General features: G+C 41.6%; 3 protein-coding genes across 4 annotated transcripts; all 3 read left to right on the top strand.

The window, feature by feature from the left end:
* Positions 1 to 5880: 5880 nt before the first annotated feature.
* Positions 5881 to 8134, top strand: mrps14 (mitochondrial ribosomal protein S14). The gene is made up of 3 exons (XM_035635544.2): positions 5881 to 5998; positions 6878 to 7042; positions 7542 to 8134. The coding sequence occupies exons 1-3, from the start codon at positions 5930 to 5932 to the stop codon at positions 7722 to 7724; spliced, it is 417 nt and encodes a 138-aa protein (XP_035491437.1). The 5' UTR covers positions 5881 to 5929; the 3' UTR covers positions 7725 to 8134.
* Positions 8135 to 8553: 419 nt separating this feature from the next.
* Positions 8554 to 11918, top strand: LOC118310511 (calcyclin binding protein). 2 transcript variants are annotated; one of them, XM_035633498.2, is made up of 6 exons: positions 8554 to 8700; positions 9642 to 9852; positions 9944 to 10040; positions 10153 to 10252; positions 10602 to 10696; positions 10997 to 11918. In XM_035633498.2, the coding sequence occupies exons 1-6, from the start codon at positions 8683 to 8685 to the stop codon at positions 11157 to 11159; spliced, it is 684 nt and encodes a 227-aa protein (XP_035489391.1). In that variant the 5' UTR covers positions 8554 to 8682; the 3' UTR covers positions 11160 to 11918. The 2 variants fall into 2 exon arrangements, with proteins under 2 accessions (XP_035489391.1, XP_035489390.1); XM_035633497.2 differs by lacking the exon at positions 8554 to 8700 and adding an exon at positions 8934 to 9209.
* Positions 11919 to 13144: 1226 nt separating this feature from the next.
* plk3 (polo-like kinase 3 (Drosophila)) lies at positions 13145 to 21717 on the top strand. Its single transcript, XM_035633495.2, has 15 exons — positions 13145 to 13505; positions 14522 to 14629; positions 14769 to 14885; positions 15215 to 15344; positions 15488 to 15575; positions 16050 to 16145; positions 16342 to 16540; positions 16757 to 16883; positions 17173 to 17288; positions 18158 to 18278; positions 18378 to 18461; positions 18833 to 18995; positions 19166 to 19295; positions 19506 to 19616; positions 19765 to 21717. The coding sequence occupies exons 1-15, from the start codon at positions 13287 to 13289 to the stop codon at positions 19960 to 19962; spliced, it is 2007 nt and encodes a 668-aa protein (XP_035489388.1). The 5' UTR covers positions 13145 to 13286; the 3' UTR covers positions 19963 to 21717.
* The last annotated feature ends 694 nt before the right edge of the window (positions 21718 to 22411 follow it).

The following is a 22411-nucleotide window of genomic DNA, read 5'->3' as shown; positions in this document are numbered from 1 at the left end:
GAAGTCTGGAAAGCAGGGACCTCTGAGTCAGTCAGGTCAGGGCCTCTTGCTAAATGAGCTGTATCTGGTTCAAATGGACACTGATTACTGAGAGGAGAACGAGCTCCCATGCTGACGTGTCAGTGAAGGGAAAGTAATTGCTTAAGACTGGTGATTCAGTGCCTGATACCTATACGGTATATGCTGCTCACGATATAACAAGACAGTCTTGTTTCTGAAATACTCACTTCTGGACACATACTGTTTTTGAATTCATAACAGAGGTTTCAGCGCTACATTAAAAGCAAACACCATTGAGCAAAATCTAACTGTATTTGTTGCGATAGTATGTTTGGTTCTAAAGTACTGGAAAGCCTGAAAGATCTTTCGCCCAAGGCGCACTTATGGAGTGTTTAAATATACTTGCGCTGCTGTAGGAGTTTTCCACAATCAAAAATCCAGTCTGAATGGTTTGCTTTGTCAGTGATTTATTAAACTGCTTTTAAATGTTGTAACATATGTTTGGTTCAAAAAAAAGAAAAAAAATTCAGAGACATCCGGTGCAGAATAAAGGAACAGTTGAAAACTGTGTCTCCGCTTGTGAAGTTTACAACTTCTCATGGAGAATATTTATTTTACCCCGCGAGAGTAATACAGGAAATATCTCACTGTTTGGTTTTTCCTCTTTGCACCAGGTACTGTATGCATTTTGAATATGGTTTCACCGAAATTGTGTAATATTTCAGAAGGACTGTAAGCACCCAATCACATTTGTATAGACTAGTCGTTCAAGACATAATACTTTTCTTGACATTTAATTGCTGTAATGTGTTTGTTGGAGATACAATAAGCTCGAAAAAAATTAGATCACATTTTCATAGACGTATCAATCATAGGAATAATCTTATCCACATTTTTAAAAAAAGAACTATAATCAAGACCAGAGCTTTTCCATGATGTTCTACATTCATTCTTCAGAAAATACCTGAAATATACTGAATTGCATTGGAAAAATATTTCTCTCTATCAGCATATAAAAAGAGTGCAGATTTAAAACCGACATTACTAATGATTTGAGATATGCCTACTGCAGATGTGAGATGTGCCTGAGCTAGAAATTTTTACGAGGCTATATAGATTTGAAAAATACCTGGATACGGCTCAGATTTGGAAATCTAAAGTTTTTCAGAAAGCCGTGACATGTTTTCTGTGCCAAATTCCTTCACATTATGGTCCCATATAATATGATGTTATTGTACAGAAATATAAGGAACATTTTTGTTTTGGCAGCTGGAAGTCACTGTACTCCAAAATGGTGTCAAATATTCTTACAACCAGAGGCATACGTGCTCAAAATAAGATGATATCCTCTGACCGTGGCCTTAAACGGTCACAACTGAGATCACATTCTCACCAAGATGTAAAAGTGGAGTTTTGTCAAACGTTATATCTCAAGATGATTTTGCTGCAGCCTGGTGCCATCTGATTATGTGGTCTTTGTATGTTTTATAGTCACAGGTCATATTGATGGTTACGTCAAAGGTGGACATGCCCGTCACCTAAAAAAAGACAGAAATTATTTTACATTGTTTACCAGCTACACGTTTTGTCAACCCTGGAATTTAGACTCGTTTCAGTTTGAGTGTGCATATGTGCCTTGAAAAACGTGGTGAGACACATGAACAGTGAAGGTGAATATGCCCTCTCCCCTTCCCATCTCCAGTCTGCTTTTTGATCAGGCACAGGATCGTTGTTATATCCATCTTGCTTAGGGGATGAAAGAATATGCTGATGAACACGGGAGAGGTTCGCTGGTTGGCGATGCCTGTAAGCGTGGGATGTACGAGTGGAAACAGAGAGCTTTCCTTCCTGAATGTGTCACGAGCAGGCATGAGCCTCTTTGCTGGTGTTCAGCATGTACGGACTGTACATCTACTAAACAATGGTCTAGAGACGAGATGTAACTAGGCACATTCAATGAAGTGTAGTGCAAGACCACCAAGTGCTTTTAAAACAAGGAAAATTATCTTGAAATCAATGCGTAAGGTGACTGGCAAACGATGTGAGGACTTTAGAATTGGTGTGACTGGTCAGCACTCGGGCTGCAGGGTTCTGGATCAGCTGGAGCTGATTTATAACATGTTTTGGGTAGACCAGATAGTTGCGGCATTAGTGTAGCCTGCTCGAAATGAAAGCAAGCATCAGTTTTTCCGTGTCACCCAGAGAAATGGTTGCGGTTTAGTAATATTTGCAAGGTGATAAAAGGCAGACAAGCCCAACATGAGCCTAACAATTTAGATCTGAGTCAGAGACAGCGCCAAGGCTTCTTGCTTGCTGGCTTGGGGTAAGTCCAAGGTTACCTAATCGTGACCATGTTTACTGCAATGCTGTCATTTTAATGGATGGGGCGGCTGTGCCAGTGAGTAATCCTTAATTACCTCGGTAACAGATCACTTTTATGTCATGTGGCTTTGTTCCCTCATCTCCCATGTCTTTGCTGTGATCCAACTTGAGGTCTTGGTCTCCTGTAAGGCCGGCAACTACTGCTGTTTACACACAGGGCTACATGCCATCTTTATATTTCATTACTTACTTACCCTACTGACAGGAGACTGCCTTGCTATGTCCTTTATTATCTGCTCAGGATGATCTGTATTAAGGCTTGCAGGCTACAAGCAGCAGCTCAGAAGCATCCATCATTGGATCTGTTAATGAGCCACAATAATGAGTCATGCTCCTCTTCTTTATGATGTCAAACAGTATGGTTTCCGAGCTGATGATATTTGATACCTGCGGAGAGATATGCTATTCAAAGAAGCATTAGTGATGCACTTGCTTATGTCAGCAGCTTACACCATGTTTCCGCTGATTTTGTATCTTGTCTAATATTGACGACTAGCATGCATGAGTTTGCAGACATCAGTATGTCACTGTATAATGCATCTGCAGAGCCTGACCCTCAGGACAAAGCTTGTTTTACGGCGATCAGGTTGTTTAAGGTCTGATTATAGATTTTTTAAAACTCTCCAGCAGAATTTTCCTGCCAACCAACACAACGCTTAATTTTTGCTGGCACACGCTTGCAGCTGGCATTTATCATAAATGTCAATCAATATGGAAATGCAGAAGGTCACCTGTCACATCCTCTCAAGCCTTTGACACATCGGTGCTATAGAGGTACAGAGGGGATGAATTTGCTTATTTGGTGATTTTGGGACAGCCATTGAAAAACAGGGTTTCTGTGAGCCAAACCAACTCAAAAGCAGCTGACTATGAAAATACTGTCAAATGACAATTAAGTTTTTCCCAAATGTGAAAAAAATTCACAAAAGATCTTCGCCTGATGACAGCGATTTTAAAGGTGTGTTACTTACTAACCCAGAAAATGAAAGACATTTGAACACGTTGACTTCATACTACGACAAAGCAATTATGAAGACTTGTTTTATATTCAATGTCAGGTTCACAAATGCCACTTCCAACAAGCAACGTCAATGTGATTGATTTATCATTTAATTCAGCACTCGGAGGCAGGTACAGATTTTCCAGATTGCTACATGATGTTGCTGTTTATAGAGGAAACACTGTCATGTGTTAATATTTATCCACGGAAGTATCCCCTCAAGGCTCCAAAATAATGGGGATTGTAGAAATCTTTAATGGAATCTGCTGCCACTGTTAAATCTTTAATCTTTAAAAAGTTTAAGAGCGGTGCCCTGCTGAACTATAAGCTGAAAGAAGACTGTTTCATATATTCACTCCAGCAAAACACAAGAGTTTCATTGTCAGGGGTGTCTGGGGAGAAAACATGGGTCTGGGTTGCATAAGATTCAAGAATAGGATTTCAGTCAGACATACGGTTTAGATTCAGTATGAGGAGGGAGTTGCTCCTTTGGTGGGTGGTAGAAGAGGGAGAGTGCGCTCATAATCATGTCACAACACTGCCATCTGTTGGTATTAAACAAAGGGTTTAGAAATTAAAGCCCCGTACGTCAAACTGTCTCCTTCACCAGTCATAGTAATGCTGTAATGTTTAGAGTAATGCTGCTGTTCAAGAAACATTGTATGCTATCATTGTTTTCACAGAATCCAAAATAGTAATCAACTGTCTCCGACTCGTAATTGTCAGTTTTATGTTAGGTGCTTATATTGGCAACATTATCCACCTTCTTGCTTATTCTCTAGAGGAAATTTTAAACTCTAAACAAATATCTAAATAATCACATCCACTGAATAAAAACGATCCATCCATCCATTATCTATACCACTTTATCCTTTAAAGGTCACGGGGGTCTGAAGCAGGTCCCAGCTGACATTGGGCGAGAGGCTTGGTACACCCTGGACAGGTCGCCTGTCCATCACAGTGAATCAAAAACAGTTACTTGCAAAGGCAGATTTAAATGGTGTCATGTCAGGTATCATAAATCTATCTAAAATGTTTCTCAAATGTTTACAGTTACCTTTTCATTTACACTCTGGATAATATACTTATATGTCAATGTTATATTTGATTGTTTCCTTTTGGGAAAAGTAAAAACAGCTTGTGTATTTAATGAAATAAAAAGGAAAAAAATAAAAAAATATACCACATTTATGAAAGTATTAAGAGTCTTTCCTGTAACACAAGATATTATTATACCTTGACTTGAGTCCCCCTGTGGTCAGCTCAGTTACTTGGACATGATGATGATAATGATAGATAGGCACACACTCTTCAATATAAGGCCCTGCCCTCAGAATCTCTATGTTGTCAGTCTGTCCTGAAGACGGGAAGCAAAGTTCACACGCTGCTGGTTTTAAGATGGCAGATGTTGCCACAGGCCTGTGATGGTATTAACATAGGCAGCAGTAACTTCTCATAGACTGATACCTTCCAAACGTGAATCAGTCAACACAATCATCACTAATGACAGTCACTTGTACCTGTTTGTTGCAACATTTGCACAAAGTGTGTACCGCTCCCCTGTTTTGGACTGATGAAGTATCTTCAGCATGTTAGTGGAGTTTTACAGCTGAAGGGATTTTTTTTCTGAAAAAACTAAATCCTAAACCATTCATCACTTTTCCAAGTCGCACGTTGGCACATCTTCTGCTGCTGAGACAACAGCTGCTGAATGCCAACTTTTATCCAGGAGAGTGCAGTTTTGTGGGTCTCCAATATCAAAGAAAAATGCTGCTCTGCACTTAACCTGATGCCATCAGCTTGTTATTGAACTTATACAGCGAGACAATAGCGCCATCATGAGGTCAAACTCCCAATGTACTATGAAAAACATTAGAAAAACAATGCTTTTCATCACTTGTGACATTTCGACACAACACTGTTGAAGACAAATAGTCTAAGAAATATCAGGGAGTAGAGCGCCTAATTGAATGAAATGGCAGAATTTGACAGGATGTAATATAGTGTATATACTTTCTCTACCTTTTCCATCTCTCTCTCTCTCTCTCTCTCTCTCTCTCTCTCTCTCTCTGTATTCATCAACATATTTACAAACTCTACAGTAATAATGCAAAAGAATGACAAAATATCTATTCATCTACAACAAACGCCACATATTACATCAAAAAAATATATGAAAACATTTATACAGAGTTTAATACAGATTAAAAAATAATTGAAAAATAAAAAATGAAATAGGATCACTGACAGAATAATATTGTTTTTAATAGTTGCGTTTTATAGAGATATTTCATTCATTTCAGTACTTCATACAGAGTTGGATTTCATTATTGTAGCATATGAAAATGGGTGGAGTTTTTATAAATTCAACCGTACGAATAAAGGATTTGTCTAAATTAGTTTATTACAGTTTTTTGTCCTGAAATAAAACACCAAAAAATACTTTTAGAGACGAATCCACATGGCTCGGTTTTCATTTCGCACTCCAGGTCGGCAGGTGGCGCTGTTTCCTCGCCTGGTGGTTTTGCACAACAAATCAAATCCAACATGGCGGCCCAGAGGATAGCATGCTCAGGGTTAACTGCCCTTTACTCCACAGTCTGCGCTCCTAAGCAGGTAACTTACTCCTCATATCTTGGCATTTTATGTTTTGAGGTGGTTTCTGGATCAAGGTTGCGTCGCACACCTGTGACAGAAGGAAAGAGAAATCAACGCTGACAGCGCCAGTGGTCTTTGTAGCTTCCTGGCGTTAGCTTCGCAGCTAACGCTCAGTGAAGTCTTCGATATTATTAAACTGAGACCTGTCCGTTTACAGCTGACTGCAGCGGAACAGTCTGACTGGGTTATAAACTTTGTGTCACAAATATTCGTGACACAAAGTTTATAAGCTTGTCACGGTTTGTGTCTGTGGCCGCTTATAAACGCATTGAGGAGCAAACAGTGACTGTCAGGCATCTTCCCTGGAGGCTTCCTCCCATCAGTCTCCTGTCAAAGTCAACTCATCGACTGAAGCAGAAGATGCCAGTGCATAGGGACACGCACACACACACTCAGTCTGCACTCATTGTCATTTTATTATTCATCACCTGTACAATTTGCTTTGTTGGAAATCCAGCCATATGTGTGAGAGGTCATAGTTATTGGTTCTGGACTGGTATACATTGTATTACGTTGTCTTCTTTATTAGGCCTGAGCGCAGACCAGCGAAGGCCCTCTCGTTTCATTTGTCCTCCTTATTTACTAACATAAGCAGGACAGAGTATTAAAAATGCAGAGGTTCAATCCATTGTAAATACCACCACTAACTATATGACCCCAGTGTATGAAACATATAATGGATAAACTCCTTTGTGACATTGTTAGAGAATTACTCGACATCATAGGCAAATGCATTCCACTTTAATGGAAGGCAAAACAAAACACCCTATTACAGAGCTTGTTAGACATTGACTCTGAGCTTTTCACACTATTCACCCGCTGTAACATCTGTTGCAGGCCCTGAGGAGCTGTTGGGGGACGCTGGAGCAAGTGAGGGGTTACTATGTTAACTGGAGGATGCTGAGGGACGTCAAGAGAAGGCAGATGGCCTTTGACTTTGCTGATGAGAGGCTGCGGATCAATGCACTGAGGAAGAACACCATTCTACCCAAAGAGCTTCAGGTAGACAGCGATATTTATATCTCTACTTGTACGAGTGACCTACCAAACATGTTGTTTATGCTATGAGACAATATGTTTGTAAGTATGTTGAGATAATTTATTAAGACTTCTTTGTCAATTTATTTTAATGCTACTTTCAAATGGCTATATAGTTGTTGGTGTTTTTTTTCCATTATGTTACAAACCACACCTGGGCTTTGTTACATCTGGAACATTTGTGCACAATAAATAATTTAATAAGGATACTTTCCTATTGAAATTTTTTTTAACTATACCCCAATGCTAATGTGACATGAAATCCCCCATAATTTTGCTGCAGTTGGTCAATTGAAGACAGAAAAAGAAGTGTACCCTGCATCTTGAAATAGCTGAGTTGTGTTAATTGCCACAACTATGTGTCTTTTGTGGTCATTGTTGGACTGCAAACCAACATCAAAAATTATTCCAAATAATTTGAAATATAAAAAAATTACTCATTTCTGTTTTAAAACCTTTGCAGGAGGTGGCAGATAAAGAAATCGCAGCACTGCCCAGAGACAGCTGCCCTGTGAGAATACGCAACAGGTGTGTGTTGACTTCCCGACCACGTGGAGTGAAGCGGAGGTGGCGACTCAGCCGGATTGTCTTCCGTGATCTAGCGGATCACAACCAGATGTCTGGGGTTCTGAGGGCAAGGTGGTGACCCGGGAGCCATTGGACAGTACGTTCAGACTGGATCATAAAAAAAAACCCGCAGGACATCAGCATTCGATACTGACTTGATTTGGACTTTTATTATCTGGAGTCTTAAGAGGTATTGACCATAATAAAACAGTTCAACCACCACCCAGCAAAGCCTGGAAGGTGTTCATGTTTAAAGTGAATCCTGTGAGATTACTGCAGCATGTTTTCAGTATTTTGTAAGATGCTGAAGAGGACGTGAATATGTCATTTCTGTAGATTGATTGTTTGTTCCCCTATGACTCTTCTAAATATGAAAAATGACAAAACATTATATTTGAAGAGAAAATTATCATATGACTTCTCAGAGGAGCAGATGTCCTTATAACTTACTGTACTCTGAAATGGGTGAATAAATACTGTTGCACATTACTAAGCTTTTACCACATTTGTCTTTATCTTAGAATGTACAAGTGGATACAGAGGTTAGAAATATTAGTAATATTTTTGGTAAAAATACCATTTGAAAGTGTTGACTAACCAAGGCATCACCTAAAATGAAAGCTGTTTGTCTTGTAATAGTGCAATATCTTATAATACCTACGGTATAGAAAAAGTCAAATATTATTTTATATTATTTCAATGACCCTCACATTGCGGCTTTATCTGGTTGGTCTTGGTTTAAAGTTTGGGAAAGCTAACTGGCAGCAAAACTCATTAACTGTCCTAACTATGTTTAAATGGTCAGTCTGAAAGGCATAATACAAATCTTTTTCATTAGGCAGATTAATGCTTGTTATTATGTTACAACGTCGGTCCAGTAGATGGCGGCCGTGCGCTCGGACACTAGTTTTTCGAACACTAATAGTCAAGAAGAAGAAGAAGAAGAAGAAGAAGAAGGCGGCGAAGAAGGCGGCGCTGCAGGCAGAGGAGGGAAGAAACATTTCTGTACCAAGCTAATATAACTGAAGGAAGCTGAAATGGATCTAACTGAACAGGTAAAAAAACTTTTTTTTTTATGTAGCTCCATTACAGTGACAGAAACAGCACCGTGGTTTGCATTGTAAAAGCTGAGTTGGTCGAATCTGTGTTATATTATCAACGTCACGCATTAACTTGACTAGATAGCTAGCAACCGCCAACCGGGGGCAAAGTCAAATACGTCATTGTAGTCTCAGGAAGTATGTCATTCAAATGAAATGAAAACTAAAAAACTTGATTTGAGCGCGGATTCACCAGAGACGATAACATAACATGGTGTCTGTTAGCTAGCTAGCTAGCTAACAGCAGCTAGCACACAGCTAGCTTTGGAGTGGTGTTTACCAGAACATTCTAACAACGTATCATGCTAGCACCCACTCGTGTTGACTGGCGTCGAAGCTCGTTGTTTATCGTGCATCGTGGCGTGGACATGAAAGTGAGGCGATTCCAGATCATTCGTGGCTTAACTAGTATGCGATGAGGTCCACGTGTAAATCGCATATCCATGCATGAGAGACACTTTATGGTAACTTATGATCGCTACGATGATATGATATGATCTAACTACCCGGGCTTCCCTCGTGCGTAGTATCGGGGGCATCGATTTATTTCAAGTGCGTCAACTTCAAGGAGGCAATAATCCCACAAACTGTTGACAAATAAAGTGTGTTAGTTATAAGTGCATAAGAGACACTTGTATGCATGCAGCATTGCTTGTTGGCATTTACGCCGCAAGTCACCGACACGTGTTAAATGAATGAACATCAGTCTTGCAGAAGATAGTCCCACGTCTGGTGTTTTGATAGTAGTGGTGGAGACTGTAGAGCGGGTATGTCCAAAACATTCCATAGTTGTTCAGTTGAGTTGAGATCTGGTGACTGTGGAGACCATAGCTCATGATTAACTTTCTTTAGGAAGTCAAAACTGGCAACTGTCTAATGCTTTTCCCCAATTGCAGATCAACCAGTTGGAGGCAGACCTGCTGGAGCTGGGGTCGCTCTTGGGCAAATCCGAGCAGAAACGAGTGCAGGAACTGCTGAAACAGGAGCAGAAGAAGGTGGAGAAGGAGCTTGCGGTCAAACGACAACAAAAGGAGCAACAGGCCCGGAGACAAGCGGACCCGTCTGCAGCCTCTAAAGCAGCGTACACAGTCAAGATCACCAACTATGGTACGGTGCCATTTTTTCCCTCTGTGTGAGAGAGGGAGAGAGAGGGCGAGAGCTCAAAAAGTATTTAAAATGTGTTCACAATTCTATGCAGCTTGGGACCAGTCGGAGAAATATGTCAAAATTTACCTTACGCTGAAGGATGTGCACAAACTTCCATCAGAAAATGTGGAGGTCAGCTTTACAGACAGGTAAGGTTATAACCAGCATGTATATATACTTATATAGGTATCTACCAATATGTGCTTTATCATTCATCATATATTCTCATAAAATTGTATTTGCTAATTCTTTCTGCTGCAGGTCATTTTCTATTCTGGTAAAGGATCTAGGTGGGAAAAACCATCAGATGACAGTTCTCAATCTGTTATATCCCATCGATGAAAAGGAGAGCGACAAAAAGGTGAAAAAAAGCAGATCCACGACAATATTTTTAATAAAGACATCTTAGAATAATTTCGGATGTCTGTTGTCCTGTCACATCTTCTCGCATATTCAATTTTTTTGCAATCTCAACACGCACGCACACACGGTCGGATGTGGTTCATTTAAAAAACAGCCACCAGAGGGCAGAAGGTTGACAATATCTTAACATCCAAAGTGCTGACCAGATTAAATCAAGATGGTCATCTTGTTCTCCATCTGAATGCAGGCTCTGTGTTCCTTTTCTGTTTGATCCCATTCCTGAAGAGAGTATTTGGGTGTCTTTATATCTCTGAAAGGCCTGTAACAACGTTTCCTCCCTGCAACAGATAAAAACAGACATGGTCCTGGTCATGTGCAAAAAGCAGACAACAAAGAAGTGGGAGTACCTAACAAAGGCGGAAAAGCAGTCTAAAGACAAAGAGTAAGTTTAAAAAACCCCAACATGGTGTTTTAGTTCTAGTCTTTTGAATTAATCTGAATTCTTAATTTAGGTTAAATCCACTGCATGCTAAAATTTGTAAATTCATAAAATGTATTGCACAACAGCTGTATGCAGTTACATGAAGAATAAACTCAACAACCACATTCTATCCATTTGGATCTATGCTGATTTTCACATCCGCACTCAAACACTCTTGTGTGTCGGGCAGGGAATAAATATTGCTTGGGTGCACACATAAAAATTGGAATATAATCCAAACAATCTATATATACTCAACAGGAAACCCAACGTGGAAGCGAATGCAGACCCCAGCGATGGCCTGATGAGCATGCTGAAGAAGATATATTCAGAGGGCGACGACGAGATGAAGAGAACCATCAACAAAGCCTGGTCAGAGTCCCAGGAGAAGAAAATCCGAGGGGAAGACATGATGGACATCTAAATTGCACTCACTGCTTTTTCCCAAGCAAAAATAAGTGCGATCTTCCAGGGCTGCAGTGGACACGACTTGAATATTAAAAGTGAAGTCCTAGTATATAGATTACATTTCCACTATATATAGAAATTTGGTATAGAGCTCATAAATAAGGTGTCAAGCACTAAAACGGCAAGAATTCACACCTGTTCATCATGTCGTCTGTAAAGTAGACAATATAAATGTCTGTCACTAGTACATGATTTGAATTGGACTGAGGTAATTGAAAAATGTCTGACGTGTTCTGTAAAGGGACTTGTTAATAATCTTCCCGTGCACATTCTTGCAGCTAAGCTAAACTGATATTTTAGGATGTTTTCAGGTGTACATTTGCCAAAGTCACACTCACATTCCTTAAATGAAGACAACCAGGGGGCTCCTCAGACTGTGTCGTCATATCTGCATTTCACCATCCAGTTTAATAATTTGCATTACAGTGTGTTTATTTTCACTCCTCTTACCCAGTCTAATGCTCTCAACCATTCTCTTTAATTCCCTAATATATCTGTTGCCTTCTTATAGTTATGGACCGTTTCCTACTTCGATTTTCCATTCATGCTTCAACTGTTCACGTTGTGATTTTCCTTCAAAGGTTTGTGAATATGTTAAAAAAACACCAATTCTAATCATATTTTTCTTTGGCTGTTGTCATCGTGTTACACGTGTTGTTGCCCGCCCTCAGGTTGTTGATGCAGTTCTCAAACAAATACAACTTTTGAACTGAGACCTCTTTGTCTCCATTTGTCCTTTTCATTTTGATGTCAGATTAGATTTTCTTCAGTTTATCAAACCACACCTCACATTTTCACAATGTGGATATTTTGTGAAGTCTTCACAGAGACACAACTGTCAATTGAAATGTGCTTTATTTTAAGACTTCATAAGCTTTGTTAAAACTTCCTAAATCTGGATTTATTTTATTTTTTTTGAGTAACCTTATCCTGAATACTTAAAACAATCCTAGATCCTCTTTGGCCAAAAAGGTAACTGTTTACAGTCACATGGATGACTGTTTGTGACACAGTGGAAATTTCAATTGTTCCCGGTTCAAACCAACCATGGCTTTTCTGTGTAGGGTTTGCATGTTCTCTTCGTGGGTTCTCCCCGGGTTCTCCAGCTTCCTCCCACAGTCCAAAGACATGCAGAATGGGGTTAGGTAAATTGAAGACTCTAAATTGGCCATGGGTGTGAATGTGAGAGTGAATGGTTGTTTATCTCTGCATGTAGGCTATATCAGGCCACATGGGATTTTGTCCACCAGGTGGCAGCTGTGATCGGTGGTTCACATTTCAACACAGGGGAAATCCATCCCCTTTTATTTTGTAGGGCTTCAGAAAAAAAATATGTATTAATAATATAATATTTATCTAAACTGGAAGGCAGAACTGATTACTGGTGCATCAGAGTCAACCATTCAGTGTCAGCCATGTGCTCACTGGTGTCATGGGCAGCACGTGGGACCAACTGAAACAGTTGTGTTAAAAACATTTAACACTAAAATTCTCCTGGCTCAGATATTCATTTGCAAGCTTGCAATTGTTAACACAGCCCCTTAAATAATGAACGAGCACAAGTTAGGAGCTCCGGCTTGTCCCAGGAGAAGAAGTCAATGGGATTTTCAGAATAAAGCTTTTGGTTCCCCCTTCAGCGCTGACACGTTCACGTTTCATTAGAACGGTGGGTCTTCAGATGTTAGACGACAGACACTGTTAACCTGCTGCGCGGATCACAGCCACAAGCTGCGTCACCCCGAGTGACATCGACCCCCCCCCCCCTTTTCTTTTTTTCCATGAGCTGCTTTATTCATATATGTTCTTACATTCCGGATCATGTTTTGATTAAGACTCCTGTCTGAGTGGAGTCGTCTGGACTTTCCCCACCAGTGCGCCGCATGACCCCGCCCCCCTCGGCTCCGTGACGTCGCCGCTCGCCTATATAGCCGGAGAGAGCCGAGTCCCGACACGCCACACGGAGACAGTCGGAGGAGGCGGACGCACCTTTACGCACGCGAGTCTCGGCCAACTGCTGGAACAAACACACGCACACACACGAGCCAAGGGGGATATTACACGTACGGTCGCCGCTGTGTTTTCGATGGATACCGGCTGTTTCACCGCGGCGCAGCGCCTCTCGTGCCACGCCATGAATGCGGATTTATTCAAGCCCGCTCCGGAGCGCGGACCCCAACAGTCCGCCGCCCCGGCGGCGAAAGCCGGCAGGAATAAACCCGAGCAAACCAAACCGGAGCTGGCCCAGGTGGTGACCGACTCCAAGACGGGGCGATCGTACAGTAAAGGGAAGCTGCTGGGAAAGGTACGAAGGTTTACACTGCTTCTCCCTCACTTCATTTGACTCGCCTCCTCTCCTCTTTTTTTAAATGCTTTTTGAGGCGTTTCGTCCGAGGCGACAGATGGATGTAGAATGAACGAGTCGCCGTTTTAAGATTGATAACGGAAGCTGTCGGCGGTTAAACAACCGTCACCGGCCGTTTCCCAGGTGTGTTACCAATGCGGGGTTTAGGGAAACGACCTCGTGGTGGATGTGACCAATCGCCCCCCCCAGCGCTGCGCGTCATTGGATGAATCAGGCGCAAGGTGTGCCCGAGCTCCGGGGGCGCACACATGTTTGGGCAGCCTCCGATAAAAAAAATAAATAAAAGAGTTCTTATCCACAAGCACCTCGTGTGTAAATGTCCCCTCGGAGTCGCGCAGCTGTCTGACCAGGCTCTCGTCCCCCTCTCCCCCTCAAAAGTTGCCCCGCTGCCGTGTCCTTCTCGACACCGTGTGTGCGCCGTATGAACGGAGAGACCGTAGCAACATGTTGCTCGTCATCGATACGCTGCGTCGGGCAACCAGCCAGGTCGCCCTCCTCTCTCTCTCTCTCTCCGGCTCGCTCGCCTGCTGCCTGCCGCAGAGCTGGAAACGTCTCCGTCAATTTCACGGTTAATGAATGCAGCAGCCTGGTCTGCCTCCCCCCGTCTGTCCTCAAGCCCATGTTACTCTCGATTGCATCTGCAAAATGCACGAATAGAGAGCAGGCAACAGGATGCCTGGAGTCGAGTGTCGGTTTTCCACGCATATCGCAATATGCTGATTACGAAATGATTCACCCGATTAGAGTTGAGCCTAACCCCTTTTTCCTTTTTTGGTATCATGTTTGATCCTGGATTGCACATTTGCCTAAACTGATCCCTTTTCTCCACATCAAGAATTGGCCAAGTCATTGTTGACTTTCCTTTTGAGGCAGATTATTTATGGCCATTGCAGGATTTCAACCTGCTGCTTTTTTTTTTTTTAACTGTGCATCATGTTTGTCTCCCTCCTCCCAAGGGTGGCTTCGCTCGGTGCTACGAGATGACAGACCTCACCACCAACAAAATGTATGCCGTGAAGGTGATCCCACAGAGCAGGGTGTCCAAACCACACCAGAGGGACAAGGTACACGGTCAAGCTCGTTTTGTTTGTCTGTGTTTTCTTGCAGAGAGAGCACACGCTGCATTACCCGACTTCAAAACATTGTGTCCGGGCTGGAAATGAGCTCACAAACTAATCAGATGTGTCATGTTTTTCTCGACAGATTACGAATGAGATCGAGCTGCACAAAACCCTGTCGCACAAGCACGTGGTGAAATTCTCCCATCACTTTGAAGACAAAGACAACATCTACATATTCCTCGAGCTCTGCAGTCGGAAGGTGAGTCGGTCTTCCAGAACAGTCTGCGTGTGTGATCCTCCTCGTGCATGTGTTTTGCATTCGCCTACAGTTTACAGCTTGTATTCCTCTGCAGTGGCGCGATAGAAACCAAACAATGTAATCATGCCTTCACATTTTAACAGTCAAGTATTATGGCCACAGAGTCCCAGGCAAACCACCTGATTCATGGCGGCGCCTCATTTCTGTGCTACTGCGGAGTGTGTGTGTGTGTGTGTGTGTGTGTGAGAGTGACTGTGTGTGCAGCAGTGTTGTTCAGTCCCACTGATGGATGTGGCGTTGACAGTTTGCTCATTGCTTTGTCTCTGCAGTCCCTAGCACACATTTGGAAGGCCAGACACACACTCACAGAGCCAGAAGTGCGATATTACCTCAGACAGATCATATCCGGCCTCAAGTATCTCCACAGCAGAGGCATCCTGCACAGAGATCTCAAACTAGGTATGTGACCATACGACTGGGAACACGGGGTATACGCACACACGCAGGCATGCCAGGAATCTGCTGTGACTTTGCGCAGGCACATGTTATCTGTGGAATGCTGACTGGACAAATGTTTTTGTCTCCTTTTTTTTTTTTTATAGGCAATTTCTTTGTCAATGAGAACATGGAACTGCGGCTGGGAGACTTTGGCCTCGCTGCTAAGCTGGAGACAGCCGAACAGAGGAAAAAGTTAGTTTCTATTTATTTTATATGATGTTATTTAAAGGGAGATAACCCACAAACTTTTAGGAGAAAATTGTATATGAAAACAATGAATGGCTATGGCAACGATTTTGCCCTAATGGCCCTGGCCTTTTCTTTTTAAGTTATCCATATGATAAGGGTTTATCTTGAACATTAGTCTTTTTTGAGAGTTGCAAATGCACATTGACCTAAAATCATTACGTCAGTTACTAAGCACCTTCTTCCTCCCACCTTTTAACCCCTCTGTAAGTACCTAACTGAACCGGTTTCCAAGTGGCAGTTGAATGTTGCGCTTAGAGCAGAGTTTCAATACCGGTTTGACACCTTCCTGTGGAATACCAGAAGAATAGCTGTGACAGGGAAATGCTTTAACCATTACCCCCTTATCTGCAGTATGCATCTACCAGACAAAGAATGGACTGAATAATGATACGGTTCTCTCATGCTTGTTTTTCCCAGAACAATTTGTGGGACTCCCAACTATTTGGCCCCCGAGGTGCTCAACAGACAGGGCCACGGCACAGAGTCTGATGTTTGGTCTCTTGGATGTGTCATGTGAGTATTTTTTTTTTCCTGATTTAACCCAGAGCTGTTTGCCTTCTCCAGTCATGTGACATTTGCATATTTTTGAGCTTCATTCTTTTGATTGTATCTTTATCACATCTCAGAGTGAGAATGAGGCATTTTTGGTCTGAATCATTAGTTTTGTCTCTTCTTTTGACCAATGGTTGCCATGGTTTCTGCTATTCAGGTACACGCTGATGTGTGGCAACCCTCCTTTTGAGACTCTTGACCTGAAGGAAACGTACAAGTGTATAAAGGAAGTTCGGTACAGCCTGCCCTCCACGCTTTCCCCTGCAGCACAGAAACTCATCTCGGGCATCCTGCAGAAAAACCCCAACGACAGACTCTCACTCGATCAAATCCTCAACCACGAATTCTTCACCAAAGTATGTCAAACTAATTGTCAGTTTAATTAAAACAATCAAACGATGACGCTTGTATAGGGAGTAGGAAAATGATGCTCAGAAGTTCAAGCTAGATCAGAATATCTCTTCACTGATGGATTATTGTGCTCACTGAGAATGAGCTGTACGCCTCCTACGTCCCTCTTGCATCTTTTTCACCTTTTTTTGTTTTTCGCTCGCTGCTTCTTCTTCCTCTAGGGTTTCACTCCTGATAAGCTTCCTCCCAGCAGCTGTGTGATGGTGCCAGAGCTCCACCCCCCCAGCCCTGCCAAGAAATTCTTTGCTAAAATGGCCAAGAGCTTCTTTGGCAAGAAGAAAGCAAAAGGTAAGCAGCAGCAATCAAGTGACTGACACAGTAGAGTACCAGGTCATCCGTTTAGCAAATAATCTGGTTAGTTACATATTTGTCTTCTTGTAGAAGTAACTGTGCAGGTTGGTTATCTTGTCAATGCAGTTTTCTCCCGAGAACCATTTAAAAAAGAGAAATTTTAACAACCAGATGGCTCTCAGTTTTAGATTTCCTTGAAGCACTTCAAGTTCGACTGAGATATGAAACTGTTCCCTTCCTTGAACATATTTGTGAATACAAGTTTTTGTTCTTTTTTTCTCCTCAGCGGAGAAGATTCCATGCGATGAAAAAGATGACAAAGACATTTCCAAGCTGGTGTCCGGCATCGTTAAATGTTCAATCAGCCGCCAGATCAGTTACAAGACAGTGGGACCCAATGAGGTAATTTTTTTCCCCCTACAAAAAAAATAAGTTGGTCAGGTTAAAAATGGGGTGAGCACAGCTCTGACTAAACCCCCACAACAGCTATAATCTCTTATGGCTTGAAGTAATCCTCTAACCTTGACAGCATGTTCATGTAAACAGTTAAAAACCTCTAAATGTAACTGCAATGGAAACACTGTTCGATTTTGAGATATAGATTATTATTGTTCATTCAAGTTTGTTTTCGTGGCCCTTAAACTATGTTCCACTGAGATTGCAGTGTAAGATGCCATATTGTCCCAGAAGTCCTTCAGCTTGTCAAATGTAGCGCAACCTGTTGTATTGGTTGTAGCTGTTCAATGGAAAAAAAATCTAACATTTAGGCCATTTTCTGTTGCATAATGTGTGCGGAAACTGTTTTGCGTACTTCTGCTTTGTTCCCGGCTGCAGACTAACCCTCGACATATTAATTTAAAAAAAAATTCAGATTCACAACCGGAGCCAAGACTAAGTGCCACAACAGCAGGAAGCTCATTTAGGCCCCTCCCTAATAATCAGGCCGGTCAGGTCGTTGTTTATGTAGGTCAATGGGAACTGCGTTGTTTGCTCTCTGGAGCGAATATTTCTGTCACCTTGATAACAGACAGGTTACTGACAGATTATTGAAACACAGGTCTGTGGTTACATGGCATTTAGAAAACGAAGAATCATATCGAAGTTGCAGCTTTGTTGCCAAGTCTTTGTTTAGATCCACACACTTTAAAACTTTCTCTTGCGTTTATTATTAATTATGTGGTTACCTGTAATTTTTTTTTTTTCTGTCCTCTGCCTTTACATGCAGTTTGGTTTCATTAATGTGTTGGATCCTGTTTCTTTTTGCTGCTCAGGTGGCCTCTCCCACTGGTCAGCTGGTCAGCCCTGTGCCTCTGGAACAGACTCCTGCGGAGGAGGAATCCAGGAAATCAATCTCCCGCTCCTTCAAGGGCACTATGGCCAGCAGCACTGAGCGTAAGTTTCTGTACTGGTCTCAGTCCCCCAGCAGATTATCATATATAGTCTTTTTTTTTTTTGTATTCATATTTCAAGTTTTGCTTGTTTTCTCTCCAGCATGCGAAGATGTCCTGACCCCCGCAGCTGTTGCGGAATCGTCAATGAAAGTTCTCAAAAGCTGCCTGGCCACTATGCCTGCAGGTAAGATAGAGCAAAGCAGAAAGAGTACTTTTGGCCCACTGCGCAATAAAGTTTGGCAAGTTGAATCTGATGTGTCGAGTAGAACTTTACAAACTGCATGTTGAATTGGGCCTCAGGACACCAATAGGCACACTGTATTGCGACGGTTCAGTCTTATGACATGAACCACCCCATCTTTTCTGTAGCATAAAATTAAGTGATGCAGAATCATGCAAATGTAAACAAATGCCTCAGCAATATCTTTCAAATCATCTGAATAACTACTGACACCTAGCTTTCCTAATATAATTAATTTGTAAAATGCTGACTATTATGTGCTATGAAATTGTAACACAGTCCATGTCTAATTCTTTTTTTCTCTCTCTCTCCAGCCACCAGAAATCCACCATGTTTGTCCAGACCACAGTCCTTCCTGTGGGTTACTAAATGGGTCGACTACTCAAACAAATATGGTTTTGGCTACCAGCTGTCGAACCAAAGTATCGGTGTACTCTTCAATGAAGGAACACATCTTAGTCTTTGTGACCAACGCAAGTAAGTATTTTTTTTTTTCAATAAAGTAGGGGTCATGTAAACATTTAAGTCGTGCATTGGCCTTTTTAATATTATAAATGACTAGGAATTTGAGTCATTTAAAATTTCAAAATTTGTCTTCCATCAAACGATCTTTTTTTCAATAATGTGTTTTGTCTCCTTCCAAACAGGACGGTTCACTACTGCTTGACCAACAACAAACACTTCAGTTTTGCGGCCAACTCATTACCTGAGCAGCTTCGCAGCCAGAAACAAATAGTGGAGCTAATGGCCAACTACATGGAAGAGAACCTCATGGAGGTATGAGGAAAGGACTGTTTAGCTAATGGGCTACAGTCATTAGTTTGTTTAGTCAAATACTACATGATGATTATATAGGTTTATATTTTAAAGGTTGACGAGTGCAAAGAGAAATATTTCAAAATTAACTTTCTTTTGATTTTCAAAGCAATTAGATGAATATTCAACCTGACCTAATGACCCAAACCAAATCCTTTCTGACTTCCTCAGGGTGGAGATCTGCATTGTGAGGAACAGGTCTCAGCTGCTCCTCCTCTGCTGCTCCAGTGGGTGAAGACTGACCACGCTCTTGTTATGCTCTTCAACAACGGCACTCTACAGGTTTGACATTACTCAACTCTATATTTAGAACCCTAGTTCAATCTATTTAAAAAAACAAAACTGTAAACACGATTTGCCATTTTTTGTAGAAATTGTGTTAGTGTGACCCTCCTTTTTCTTAAATTCATGCTGTTCTCAATCCTTCCAGGTGAACTTCTACACAGACCACACCAAGATCATACTGTGCAAGTCATCCGATGACTCCTACTTACTCACCTACATCAGCCGGGAACGCGTCTCCTACACTTACCTCCTCAGCATGCTGAATGAGATGGGCTGCACCCCTGAGCTACGGCACCGACTCCGCTATGTGGTGCAGCTGCTTCAACACCATGCTGATGCCTGAGAGCGTAGCTCTGTGCCTTCCGGGCTGCCTGAGCGTCAGACGCCTTAGAGGGAACCCGACTGGTTGACGACTATTCTTGGGCACCCTGACTGGTTGATGCAATTTCTCAAGGCAATGCTGTTGATGGATGGAAGGCTGCTCCACTCCTCTGAGCAATCTTCTCGTCTAGAACCAGTGCATAGTCTGCTGATTATCAAAGTGATTGACCTTGATGAAGATCAAGCAGTCAGGAAGTTGCCCAAATGCAGCATCTGCCTCAAGGGTTTGTGCCTGTACAGCTTATGCCTCAAAGGTATCCACCTGGAAGGTATACCTTAAAATAAGACTCTTAAATGGCCTGAAATGACTGATTCCTCATGGGCAGATGCCTAAATGAAAACCCAAACTAGCGATTACCTTCACTCACTCGAAACCACTGCTTTTTGGCTGGATCCTTAAAAGCCACCACCCAACCCTGCAGCTTTCAGCTTCCCCTGATCGCCAATAACCAAGGCATGGTTTCCTCAAAGGTATCTTAACACTAAAACTGTCCCATTTGCTTGCAAGGATCATCTTGCAGCTGGAATGCTTTCAGGCTCCATTTTTCCAAAAGTGTTTTAGCAGCAAGGTAATTTTTGCCGTTGACTTGCACGGGACCTGTGATCTTACAGCAGGGATGCTTTGGGAAGAAGTGTTGTTTGATTAGGGGGCGAGAGAGACCCTCCTACCCTCAGTTGGTTTCTGGCCTCTTTGGACTATGGTGCACACATTCATTGTCCCCCTCCTTTTTAAACAAATATGAGCCAGCTATAGGATCACACTACGATCTTGACCTCACATGCACAAATAACATTCCTGGCCTTATTTGATGATGATGATAATGTTTGGAGAGTCTCTGCTTCTTCTGCTCCAACATCACTTTTGTCATTTTGTTAGAAAGTTATGCAGACAAATTTCACTGATGTGGTACACAGCGTATTAAAGGGGCTATGGGAGCAACACAATTTTGCACTTTTTTTTTTCCTTTGTAAATTCATCTGGAAAGCAAAAGCTTTTACTACCACTTCTTTACATTTTATTTGTTTTTAACTAGATACCAAAAGGCATTTTCTTTGTTGGTTTTTAAAATAATTGTTTTAAATTCACATACAGTAGGTGAGTGTGTTTGTGTGCTGGTAATCAAAACTATTGGAATAAGAGGATGGGGGAGGGGGATAAAAGTGCCTTTTTTGAGGGATGTCTGTTTAGTGCAATAACAACCCTTTGTGAATGTCATGCTGGATGCGAACAAGATTTGAGATGGGGTTTACAATGGGATTTACTTTTGTACTTTGATTCAAGTTTAAAAGTAAATCCACTAGCACTACACTCTCACTACCTGGTATAAGCTTTTAGAACAACTGTTATCATAAGTATATACCCCAGTAATATCTACTATGGAAAAAAAGAAGACATTGTACTCTGTTGTACTGTACTGTAATCCTTATCGGTTTACATTGCTTTCTCGACCCAGAGTTGTATCCTAAAAACTGTGACGTGGAATGCAAGTATTGCCTACGTGTTTTCAAAAAACCCAACATTGTGAAAGCCATCTGCCAATTCAGAGAGTCTTTATTTTTTGGCACATAATGTCCTGTTTATTTATTTTTTATTTATACATTTTTTTTTTTATTTATTGTGTAAATGTTATGGTCTTGACACAAGGAGTTCTGATCACCTTTTGTATGTAATGTATTTGGGGGAGAATGGGACAAAATAAAGTTTATTGAAAATTAACTTAATTTGCAGTCATTGTTGTAGACTGAAACATGTCAGTTTGAACTTCTGGAACCTCGTTTGCTACTAAAGGTACCATGTTTTCCAGCTGTTGCATAAAACCATTTGATGCCGTATTGTTTATCTCTGGTTAGGTGTGACCTGGTCAAAGTATCTTATTCTCCCGGCCAAAGAGGTTGTGTGATTTGTCTTTTAGCAGGATTACTCAAAGTTATTAACTGATTTGCATGAACATTTTTTTCATAGATGAACATGGTAATGGGGAATTTAAATTTTGGTAGAGACCTGGGTCCAGGCATTCCTTAAAGTATTCTTCACCAATGTTCAATTGTGGAAAACTTGGATCTAAGACCATATCTTAAAACTTCTTCATTAAAACAAATCACATTTACTGAAATGGCATATGTGGGGGATTGCTCAGTCGTGGCTTGGGTCTGCGGTCTTGGGAGTGCTTTTTTTTTAAAAATTACAGCATCATCTCTGAGAAGGTATTGACTAAAGATCATACATTAAAACAAAATCGGTTGTCGGTTTAAAATGTCAGTTTAACGGCTTTTGCTCTCTCCAAAGGTACTTGACGGAACTGTCCGCTCAGCCCATTCTATTTGTGAGTTTGTTTGAGCTGCTGACAGTGGCTATGAGGCTTTACAAGGACGTAAAGGAATGTGTAGTGGTGGTCTCTCTGAATAAAATT

The sequence above is a fragment of the Scophthalmus maximus genome, chromosome 5 (assembly GCF_022379125.1).
Source record: "Scophthalmus maximus strain ysfricsl-2021 chromosome 5, ASM2237912v1, whole genome shotgun sequence".
Classification (NCBI taxonomy): Eukaryota; Metazoa; Chordata; class Actinopteri; order Pleuronectiformes; family Scophthalmidae; genus Scophthalmus; species Scophthalmus maximus.
Note: the sequence above shows the minus strand (reverse complement) of the source record. Positions and strands in the feature narration are given on the sequence as shown.

What these genes read in the sequence shown, in the direction of transcription:
- LOC118310511 (XM_035633497.2), top strand. Translation starts at nt 9,189, where the DNA reads ATGCATGAGAGACACTTTATG. An exon ending in TGCATGAGAGACACTTTATG is followed by an intron (nt 9,210 to 9,641) that starts GTAACTTATGAT and finishes CCCCAATTGCAG; the next exon opens with ATCAACCAGTTGGAGGCAGA. An exon ending in AAGCAGTCTAAAGACAAAGA is followed by an intron (nt 10,697 to 10,996) that starts GTAAGTTTAAAA and finishes TATACTCAACAG; the next exon opens with GAAACCCAACGTGGAAGCGA.
- mrps14 (XM_035635544.2), top strand. Translation starts at nt 5,930, where the DNA reads ATGGCGGCCCAGAGGATAGCATGCTCAGGGTTAACTGCCCTTTACTCC. An exon ending in CAGTCTGCGCTCCTAAGCAG is followed by an intron (nt 5,999 to 6,877) that starts GTAACTTACTCC and finishes CATCTGTTGCAG; the next exon opens with GCCCTGAGGAGCTGTTGGGG. An exon ending in TTCTACCCAAAGAGCTTCAG is followed by an intron (nt 7,043 to 7,541) that starts GTAGACAGCGAT and finishes AAACCTTTGCAG; the next exon opens with GAGGTGGCAGATAAAGAAAT.
- plk3 (XM_035633495.2), top strand. Translation starts at nt 13,287, where the DNA reads ATGGATACCGGCTGTTTCACCGCGGCGCAGCGCCTCTCGTGCCACGCC. An exon ending in AAGGGAAGCTGCTGGGAAAG is followed by an intron (nt 13,506 to 14,521) that starts GTACGAAGGTTT and finishes CCTCCTCCCAAG; the next exon opens with GGTGGCTTCGCTCGGTGCTA. An exon ending in AACCACACCAGAGGGACAAG is followed by an intron (nt 14,630 to 14,768) that starts GTACACGGTCAA and finishes TTTTCTCGACAG; the next exon opens with ATTACGAATGAGATCGAGCT.